Source organism: Telopea speciosissima, chromosome 3, assembly GCF_018873765.1.
Source record: "Telopea speciosissima isolate NSW1024214 ecotype Mountain lineage chromosome 3, Tspe_v1, whole genome shotgun sequence".
NCBI classification, from domain to species: domain Eukaryota; kingdom Viridiplantae; phylum Streptophyta; class Magnoliopsida; order Proteales; family Proteaceae; genus Telopea; species Telopea speciosissima.
The window spans coordinates 14,638,347-14,649,141 of record NC_057918.1 but is presented as its reverse complement, the minus strand read 5'-3'; the positions used below and the strand labels follow the sequence as shown (position 1 = coordinate 14,649,141).

The 10,795-nt window shown below is 37.7% G+C and overlaps 1 protein-coding gene across 2 annotated transcripts; it reads left to right on the top strand.

Moving 5' to 3' along the window:
- The first annotated feature begins 408 nt into the window (after positions 1–408).
- On the top strand, positions 409–10,488 carry LOC122653804 (nuclear transport factor 2-like). 2 transcript variants are annotated; one of them, XM_043847745.1, is made up of 9 exons: positions 409–564; positions 2,192–2,382; positions 3,721–4,024; positions 4,109–4,344; positions 4,440–4,623; positions 6,730–6,851; positions 7,000–7,059; positions 9,710–9,773; positions 9,912–10,488. In XM_043847745.1, the coding sequence occupies exons 2-9, from the start codon at positions 2,194–2,196 to the stop codon at positions 10,160–10,162; spliced, it is 1,410 nt and encodes a 469-aa protein (XP_043703680.1). In that variant the 5' UTR covers positions 409–564; positions 2,192–2,193; the 3' UTR covers positions 10,163–10,488. The 2 variants fall into 2 exon arrangements, with proteins under 2 accessions (XP_043703680.1, XP_043703679.1); XM_043847744.1 differs by having other exon boundaries at positions 6,994–7,059.
- The last annotated feature ends 307 nt before the right edge of the window (positions 10,489–10,795 follow it).

The window sequence follows — 10,795 nt, the reverse complement described above, 5'->3', positions numbered from 1 at the left end:
CTATTGACAAGATGAACGGCTTAGATCAATTACCAGTCAGGCAATAATGGAAGTCATACGTGGCAAACCGTACAAACCAAATTAACTCACAAATCACTCAAATTAGTATTAGCCAATAAATTTACAGCAAAGCTTAGCCGTCGAGAATAGGAAGTAGAGGTATAAACCGCAATCTGATGCTGATCTCCACAAACAGATCTCCAAGAAGGTCGAAGGAACGTGAGAAGCGATGATGGATCTGACGGTCCAATCAATGGGCCTCCAGGTTCCAGCCCATACTTGCAATGGGCAATCAACAATCTCGTACGTTTTTTTATGACGAAAATACCCCGTATCAATAGTCAAATACCCTTTCTTTTTTGATGCTCAATAAAATAGATCTGAAGTGTTTGTCATTGTTCCCTACTTGGTTCGCGAAAGGACTGTTGGGGTTGCCTTCTCCTTCTCTACCTCTAATTCCTAGCTTCTCCATAAACCCACAACACTCACACCTATCCTTGTCTCCTCTGCTCCCTTTTTCTTCTTCTCTGTCTCTCTTCTGCAGAGAATTTGTTCTGTTAAGAGGTAAGATTCCATCTTAACCGTTTGCTTCGGTTGCTTGTTATTGATCTGCATCACTTTTTTTATATTCATATGTAATTTTTTCCGTCTCTGTTTCATATTTGTGTTGATTTTGGAGTTTTGATGAGTTCTCTTATTAATCGTTGGGTTTATGATTATTGCTACATTCTGTACTTGCAATGATGCTTTTTCAATGTCGGAGTTTGGTTATTTTCCTGTATTGGGTCTCTGTTGATTTTTATATTCTTTTGGTGTTCGTTTGATTGTTGTGACCTCGATTTTTGGGTTAGCAGTTTAGTCGATCTGCGGCATTTTTCTATCCCTTTTTCGTTTTTTTGGGGTGGGAGGGAGAAGAGCGTGGGTTTTCGTTTGGTAGATTGGTTGACCTAAGGCCTTGCTTTTCTATTTTCTCGAGGGAGTAAGGGAGTGGTGTTTGAACTATGTTTTGTTAATTATCAAGCTTTCTGCTGCTTAGATCTAGAGTTTCTAATACGTTCGGGTCGGTTGGTACTGGGGTCCGTGATCTTGTCATTTTATTATTTGTTTTAGGGTTTTTGGTCGTTCTCTAATTCTCTTTTTGACTCGTCTGTAACTTAGAGATTTGATTTTGGGTTGTACGCTTAATGTCTCCCACTCCCTCGTTTTCTAGGGTTTATCTGAAACCTGAAGATATGATTTTTGATGTGTATATCTCTTTTCTACTTGTTATGTGTTCTTCGAATAGTTTTTGATATCGGTTTTTTTTGGGGGGGAGGGGGGGGGGGCGCTTTTTCTTGCTGTTCTGTAATCTCTTCTTTCCATCGTCTTTGAGAGATAATGAGCTTTGTTCTTTTATATCGTTTTTATTATTTATTTTGTGGTTTTGTTCTGAGGTTTACGTTTTATATGTGTGCTGGTTTAGTGCATTATTATTATTATTGTGGTTGTTGTTTTGGAAATATCATTAATGAATCCTTTTATATCTGGAGCAAGAGGTGCTTCACATGCTTCGTTTTAGCATGTAGCTACTCTGGGTTATACTGCATTTATTGGGCCTAGTACTCATCTGAAGCACTTGGGAGCTGGTGTATGTGCTCGATTGAGTTTTCTTGCTTCTAAAAGTACAGATGTTGTTTCCTCATTTTTTTTGTTGTTGTTGGACTTGAATGAATCATTATATGCTCTGCGGTTTGTTCTCTTGTGGTTAACTTTTTGTTTTAAATTTTTTGCCATATGAAGGACTTCATAGTTGTTTTATTTTATTATGGTTTATATTTTTATCGACTTTCAACTTTTGTTTGTCAGCTAGATTTTTGGTTGGTCAGGTGATATCTTGTGATTCTGATTACTTCATTACTATTTGGGTTTGGTTGTTATGAACTGAGTATTCTTTTTCGGTTTCCTTTATTTTTGCCATTTTTGTTGGTCAGGTGATATCTTGTGATTCTGATTACTTCATTACTATTTGGGTTTGGTTATTAACTGAGTATTCTTTTTCGGTTTCCTTTATTTTTGCCATTTTTTTTTGTGTTGTAATGTTTTATTTCCATCAATTTTATATATTGTTTCCTTTTATAGGCCCTTCGTACATTCCTTAAAAACATAATTGGAAAACTTCTTGCTGCAATATTCTGAATATGCTTTTGTGCAGAGATGGCAATGCCGACATCAAGCCCTGCAACTCCCACTCCCAGTGCCCAAGTGGTCGGGAATGCCTTTGTGGAGCAGTATTATCATATTCTTCACCAATCGCCAGAGTTGGTCTACAGATTTTATCAGGATTCAAGCGTGATAAGCCGGCCAGAACCCAATGGCACAATGACATCAGTGTCAACCATGCAAGTAAATTTCTCGTAATCCCACTATGTCGCCTTATTTATCTGTGCTTGAGTGAGTGCATGGAATTTTCCATATTATCTGCACCTGAACATTTCTCAGAACCGGAGAAGACGCATGAGGAAATAAATAAACATTTTTGAAATCCATCAGACAGTTTCTTTAACAAGGACGTCAATGAGAGCATGATCAGATGTGCCCAAAAATTTTGCACCATTAATTCCATACCTTGCACTTACAAAAACATGGGCTGATGCCAGATATGCCATTGATTTCAGGGTGCAATGTGGATAATTGTGTACGCCAGTGTAACTTTACCATAGTTATCAAGGCCTAGGCGTCGAGGCGCCTTGTTGCCTTGCTTCTGAGCCTTCTCTAACGCCTTAGGCCTCCTAGACGTCATGACAACAATGATCTTTACAGTTGACGCGTTCACATGAATTTTTGGAAAGTAATCTATGCAAGGGCTATCCATTGCTTGGGAATATCTGTTATGTTTTTTAATGGGCATATGTGCTTTATGATATCGACGCTTTGTGAGATAGGCACAGATTGGTAGAGAGACGTGACTGTAATTGGCAAGTGGACTTAGGCATTTAATCTAGTGGTCTGCTGCGTTGTAACTTGACACAGGGGAACACACATGCACTTGTCAGTATCAGACGCTTGTATAATATGATGGTCACAACAAATTAACTGAAGCTGTGATGCAAATGTCAGTACCTACTGTTCGTGATCATGAGATATGCTGGCAAAGTAAATTTGAGTATTCACAACCACTATAAATGGTATAGTAGAATAGAAATAGTAGTTGAAAATGTAAAAAAGTGTTTAACACTTGTCTGACATGTTTCAGATGTTTGGAAACATGGAAGGCCTTGACCTTATTTGTTCTTGATTAGGTAATTTTTGTTGAGTATTATTACTAGGATGAAGTGGTGAACTGTATATTTACTAACTTTTATATTCTTCTAATTACCATCATTGTCTTTATGTGAATTCACAATAACATCAGCAATCGTGTTACATGATCCCTCAATCCAAGTCCACACATTTGTTCCTTAACTAAGCAAAAACTGTTATGGTAAATTGCTAGCACTAATTGACAGTATAATGCCTTATTCTTAAGATGATCATTTATAAACTTTTACAAAAAATTGTCTCTGAACCTACGGTGTTTCCCTTTCCCAAATTTCTATTAGTTATCATCTTATTATTCTTTTTCCCTTTCCCTCTCAACTGCCAGAAAATAACATCCCTACCCTCGATTTTACTGAAGTGGAATTGAAAGCTTGAAATTTAATCATGGTTCAGGCAGTGGACTAACGCATCTGCTTGGTGCAGGCGATCAATGCCAAGATTCTTTCTTTGGACTACAAGGAGTTTAAGGCAGAGATAAAGACTGTAGATGCTCAGGATTCTTACAAGGACGGGGTGACTGTTTTGGTAACGGGGTGGCTTACTGGAAAGGACAATGTGAGAAGGAAATTCACACAGTCATTCTTTCTGGCTCCGCAAGACAAAGGTTACTTTGTCCTGAATGATATTTTTAGGTATGCTGATGAGAATGAAACACTTGAGAGTAACCCTGTGTCAGTTAATGGTGTTTGTGAAAGCGCTTCTGTAGCTCCCTTCACCCCAGATCCAGGTTGGCATCACTCTCTTTTTGTTAATTTTCCATTTTGGCATTCCTCTGTAAACATATTAGCTTTACTTTTGCATTGGTTTCCAGAGCCTGCTCATGTTCCTGACGGACCTGTACTTGACCCTGCATCATCTCTGATGGAGGAGAGCCTTAATAATGGTGAGGAGGTCTGTGATCCATCAGACAATGATGATGGATCAGTTATTGAAGAAGAGGTTCCTGTGGAGCCCCAGGCACAACTGAGTCAAAATGAAGCCCAACCAGTTGCTGAGTCTGCTTCTACAGTCCAAGAGGATGCACCTAAGAAGTCTTATGCATCAATTGTATGTTTCCCATTTTCCCATTCTAAGCTAGTTTGTGCATGTATGTTGATTTACCTCGCCAATTTTACTTAGTGCGTAGGTGTTTTCTGGTCCAGGTGAAAGTCATGAAGGGGAATGCTGCTCCTACTACGGTTTATGTACCTACTAATATAGTGAGGGCGGCAGCACCTGCTAACACTGAGCATCAATCACATGGTTCTGCAGCACCTGCCTCAGCACCTGAAGCAGCAGTTCCTACCATCAATAATGCCCCTGAAAGTAGCAGTGCCCAAGAAGATGGTATATGCCTTGTTTAAATGCTTTAGAACACTACTCATTCTGATAACATTCTCTCAGTACTTAGGATTCTGATTGGGTGCTCTCTTTTCACTGTTTCAATTGTCTTGGACACTATTATTTGGATATATATTTTTTTTTGCATTTATATTAGCCGAATTATCATTGTCACTAGGGTCTGTTATTTTTCCAAATGTCGCAAGGCATGTGTTCTTCCACGTGGACAGATGATGTGTCCATTCAGACTGTTGGATAGAGAGGATATGGTTTAGATTGGCCACTTGTCAACTTTCATAGTCTAAATCAATCAAATACCCTTTGTATTGGCATGCATCGAGTGTACCATTACTCTAGACAATAATGGGCACTCTCCCAACTGAGTGGGAACAGACGACTTTTAAAAAAAAAAAAAAAAGAATGTAAAAATGGGTGGTTCAGATTTATCTTGTGATTTCCGGAAATGTCACATTCCTTCATATTATTTTCATTTTGTCTAGTTTGATCTATTCTATATTCAAGCGCTCATTTTATGTGATCTACTTGTATCCTTTATTTTATGCTTTGGTGATTTAGCATTGATGTGAGTTTTTTTTTTTTGTAGAATGCTGAATGTGGTGGAGTATAAACAATGTGAAAAGATAATAGTGATTTCTTGAGCGTTTATGCATTGTATGTAAAACTGTCAGATGCATATTGAATTGTCATGTACCTTTAGATGAGACGTAGGTAGGTTCTTCATTATCTGACATCTAAGAAATTGTTATAATGAGAGAGTTTTGATGTGTGGTATATCTTTTATAGCCAAGGAAAGAACAAGACAGAAATGAAACATTAATCAGTGTTGAACAAAAAATGCTTTACATCTGGTACTGGGCATAATGCAGGAGCATGATCACCATCATTGGATGTGGTTTGATCTATTATTTTGGGCCGTTTTGATAGTATTGGTTATGGGTTTTTGTTTTTAAGTGTTCTTATTTGTAATAGGCTCAATTATAAGGTCGAAATTTCAGGTCCATAGGGGGTATGCAGAATTAGTATTGTAATTAGGTAGGTAGTATTAGTAGTAGTAGGGTTCATTAGTTATAAGTTAGGAAGTTACCTATTAGATGGCTGTCAATTTCTTGGGGGATACACGAAATTAGTATTGTAATTAGGTAGGTAATATTAGTAGTGGGGCCCATTAGCTATTTGTTAGGAAGTTATCTTGTTAGATAGGTGTCAATCACTAGTGGGGTACACAAAATTATTATTTTAATTAGGTAGGTAATATTACTAGTACAGCCCATTAGCTATTATTTAGGAAGTAATCTTATTAGGTAACTGCAATCACTTGTGGGGCCCATTTGGCCATTTCTGATTGTTTGGAATTTTTGTTTTGTTTTATTTCTTAGAGTTTTAGTATATCTAGGACACTTTTTACTGCCTTACGGTTTGTAGGGGTTTCCTATTTGGTTTGTCTTTAAGTTTCTCAACTGTTTGGGTTTCTTAATAATTGATGCATTAACTTAGGATTCTCCCAAAGGTAGCCAATGACTTGGCAGCTTTCCTTTTCTTTTTATGTTAGTTTTCATTATTGATTCATTTTAGGACAGCAACCTCAGTCAATCGATTTGTATGGTGGTGGTGGTGGTTGTTAGGAGTCCTTTTTTATTATTTCTGTTTTCAGTACCATAAAGCAATGTAAAGGCTCTTGGTGGCCTCCCAGCCCTCCCTACAATTTTAAGAATGAAATTAAGTTTTAGTTTAGAGGTTGCTTCCTCTTGTCTTTCTCATCTTTTCCGCACGATTCTATTTCCCTTCTCTCTCCTCTCTCTCCTCTCTCTAGCCCATCAATCTCTTATTTTCTTCCTTCAATTTGTCCCACCACAACAGATCCAACCACCCGATCTGCATCAAGGCATGTTTTGTATTGAAGTATAATTTACTAAAGTAGATTAACTGTGTACAAACTATGTAGCCATTGTTGGTCAGTGTGTCAATGGTTATTGCTGTGTCAAGTATAGACTTGACTGGTTATTATGCCTCGACTACCAATTTGTCTCTTTATTATATATCTAGATTTTGTTTCTTAATGTTTTCTTTTCTAATATTTGCATTCCTTCACAGTTGAGGGGCACTCCATCTATGTCCGGGGCTTACCTTTAAATGCCACTGTTGCTCAGCTTGAGGAGGAGTTCAAGAAATTTGGTCCTATTAAGCTTGGTGGTATACAAGTCAGGAGTAATAAGGTTATTTCCTGTCTACTCTTGGATCTTACATATAATCTATGAGATGCACCTATGTGTATACAGAAAAAGAACTTCCAGTTGAAATTTGGATTTATCTTTTCTAACCGTAGAATATTTTTGTACTGTATTGTTGTCTGTGCAGCAACAGCAATTCTGTTTTGGCTTTGTTGAGTTTGAATTGCAAAGCTCCATGAAGAGTGCAATTCAGGTATAAGATCGGTTCCTGTTCTTGCAACTGAATCTGAATTTCTTTTCAATTGCTTTTTGATCACTTTGATGGTAATTCAAATATTTCCTAATTCTTGTATAGTTTCTTTAAAGGTTGTTTCTATTCCCCAACTAGGAAAGAACTAATGCAGATCGATCAGATCTAAGGAATAGAAGAGAGATTCCGATCTGATGGCTAGATATGGGTCAGATCTGACCTCAGATATAATGGTCAGAACTAATAAATAATAATCACGTCTGATGGTCATATTTTAAGAGAATAAATATTGGATCTGTAGTTAATTTTCAGAGTAATTATAATCAGACAAATAATCTAATTAATGAGGTGGAACAGAGGAGAGAGGAAGCGTGGTCGATGGGTGTGAAGAGAGCATAATGAGAGGAAAATCTCTTTCCTAAAAAGCAGGATCTGAAGTTTAAACAAACTGATAAGAAGAAAGAATAAAGGGCTATCGATTTGGTAGTTTAAAGAGAAATAGGAGGAGAAAAATAAGGTGGAAATCTTACTACCGTGGAGGGTGAGGGAAATAATGAGCAGAGAAAAGAAAGAAGTAATGAGAAAATAATGAGTAAACGTGAAGTGGGGAAGAAGAGAAGAAATAAGGAAGAGAGAGAAAGAAGGGGAACCAGAATCGTGGGGGGAAGTGAGGAGAGAAGGAAAAGAAAGATCTCTTACCACATTGAGGGACCAAAGGGAGAAGAGAGAGAAGAGCTGGCTCTCAAGTTTCCAAACAAACAATTCAATCCATTAATTTGAAATCGTGGAGGGGGTTGGTTACATTGCTTATTTATCGAAACGAAAATAGATTGACTCATCTACTAATATAATATCTACTTTCTTAACTAGGATGCTAATCTCCAAAACTAAAAAATCTTCTAGATTGACTCATCTACTAATATAATATCTACATTCTTAACTAGGATGCTAATCTCCAAAAACTAACTCAAAGACTAACAACTTAGGAATGAATATTAGATAAATCCTATCCAACCATTGCCAACATGGGACTCATTAATAAAATAGTACTTTTCATGCATCGCTGGAACTCTAAAAGCCCCTTTTTTGGGCTATATTTTAGCCTATGACAATAGTAAAACCCAAAAATTAAGGCCCAACCCAAATTAATACTAAAACCTGGTCCAAATTTAAACCGGGCTGCATTAAGACCCCATGCAATGCATGGAGAGTTGCACTGATTATGGATATCTCCATTTCTACTACAAGTTTTACTCCCCAATCAGAGGAAGAGAAATAGAGCATCTTGAAGTCTGCTTATTCTGGATATAGGTACTGACCTACTGTATGTGTTGGGGAGGGGGGGGGGGGGATCTGCTAGGCTTGAAGTTGAAAGCAAAATGTTCCTTGTGCTAAGCCCTTAGATGTAGTGGAGTACTTGGCCAACGGTTTACAAATTCGTATTTCCAGCTACCTTAACAGGCATTATAATTTGACATGAGACCACTTGAGCATGGGCCTCAGGGGGGGACTATCTACTGTATAAATGTGATTTTTAGCAGGAGGAATCATCTACAAGTTAATACAGAATCTTATAACATTTGATCCTTCTGATTTAATGTTTAATGCAACGTAAAATTATAAAATAAATATTCGCAAATAAGATCTAACGTAGCAAAAAGTAAATAAATGAAGAAAAATCTGAAGGATAGATCGACCTCAGGTCTTGTCCTTCCAATTAACAATAAAAATACATGTTAAAACCTGCCTTGATGTGCGGGTGGTAGGATCAACTCTAAAACCCTCCCAGATAGGATCCCAAGCAAACCCAACTCAGATAATCAACTCTAGAATTAACAAAAATTTCAACTTACGAAGGTGATTTTGGGACTCAATCACAAATAATTAGAATAAGAATTTTTCAAAAGTTGAGAGCAACTTAACAGATAGATTCAAAGTAATTAGGAATTTACTAAAATCTGAAACAAAACTCCGGAAATAAGAGAACTTGAATTGATCTCAATTTAATGCTCAGATTGGAAGAAATCACAGTCGTGTATCAATCCTAGGGAGCTTAAGTAATCCCAACAATATTATCTCAATCTAATGGTTGATGAGAATTAATTTTAAACTTCCAGATCTGGGTTAGACAATCACAGAAAATAAGAGATTTTCAGTATTAGCAAATTCCAAGTCAGAACCCTCCAAAACCCACAATATTATCTCAATTTATATGTATTATATATGTATAGGCCTATTGGTTAGGGGATGATATATGTAATGGCATCTCTCATATCAAGCCAATGGGTGCATGGGAGAGGGTGCCTCACGATTCGAATAAAGGGACTCCACATGGTAATGTAGGAGAGTCGGGAGGAAAGAGAGAGCAAGCGTGTACATCCTTTTCCCATGTATACATGTATATACATGTATAGAGGTATATACATAGGGCTGGGCTCAACTGAAGCTGTCAGACCGGTCCCGACCTGGAAATCCCAACCATAGCCGAGCCCAGACCAGGCCCTGAAATGTTTGAGTGGCTCGGGCTTGCTGGGGCAAATAACACCTGTATATTGAAGCTACGGCAACAGAAAAAATTCTTATTTTTCACTGATTGTTGTTTATTGCCATTTTATAGATTTCTTCATTAATCTTCAATATGTATAATTATCAGGCTTCGTCCGTCACAATTGGGGGTCGTCAAGTTTTTATCGAGGAGAAGAGAACTACAACTCGAGGCAAGTGACAATGGTTTAGGATAGTTTTTTTTTTCTTTCCTGCTGCTCATTTTTAAAACCTAGTGTATATTTGGCGTTAAGGATACTACCATTGTGAGGATATGAAGTCTCACATACTGACATTTGCTGGTTCTACAGTTGTTGGCAGTGGGAGAGGGGTACGGTTTCCTCCAGGAAGGGGTGGTGGTGGATTCAGAAATGACAATTTCAGGGGCCGTGGAAACTTTGGTGGCAACCGGGGTTATGGCAGAAATGAGTTTGGAAACAGAGGCGACTTTTCAGGACGAGGAAGAGGTCCCGGACGCAGTGGTGATAATTATCAGCGAGTTGACGAGAATGCAAATGGAAGAGTCGGCCGCCAAGGTGGTCAGGCTGCTGTTTCTGCATGAAACTGTTAAAGATTAGGGGTGAAAGTAATTTCTGACGTGATGAGTGAGTTATTCTAGGGGCCAAATATTTGATCATTAAATTTGGTTTGCAAATTTATAGTGTCAACTCTGCATTGAGTTAATTCTTTTGACTCTAGATGGAGTTTAAATTTGAGATGAGAGGGTCTTTTGATGTAATGTTGGATTTTTCGTCACAATTTTGTACGTGCGAGTCATTGTTGGTAGGTTATATTAGAAATTCATGGCTAAATCCAACTTCTGCCAGACCTTACTTAGCTTATTCACGTTTTGGTAAAGTGACTTTGGCTAAATTTCTTTTACAATGGCTTCCCATTTGCCCATTTGTTTGATGACTAAACAGTTTCAGCGGGTTTTTGTTTGGTTCACCATTCAGATTATTGCAGGACATTTTTGATTGATTGGTTCTATCATCCTAATGGGCCAACCAACATTTGTAATTCCATGTAGTATCTATAGAATGAGCGATCTTTCAGCCAACTTGCAAAGTGAATCGATGAAGGATCAGAATCTCTTCAACCAGGAGATCTGACCATCTGATTGGATTGTGAAGGATATTTTCAACCTTGTACAATAAGGCGTGGGGTTTAATTATGAACTCGGAGTCCAATCATG

What these genes read in the sequence shown, in the direction of transcription:
- LOC122653804 (XM_043847744.1), top strand. Translation starts at nt 2,194, where the DNA reads ATGGCAATGCCGACATCAAGCCCTGCAACTCCCACTCCCAGTGCCCAA. An exon ending in CATCAGTGTCAACCATGCAA is followed by an intron (nt 2,383 to 3,720) that starts GTAAATTTCTCG and finishes TGCTTGGTGCAG; the next exon opens with GCGATCAATGCCAAGATTCT. An exon ending in CCATGAAGAGTGCAATTCAG is followed by an intron (nt 7,060 to 9,709) that starts GTATAAGATCGG and finishes TATAATTATCAG; the next exon opens with GCTTCGTCCGTCACAATTGG.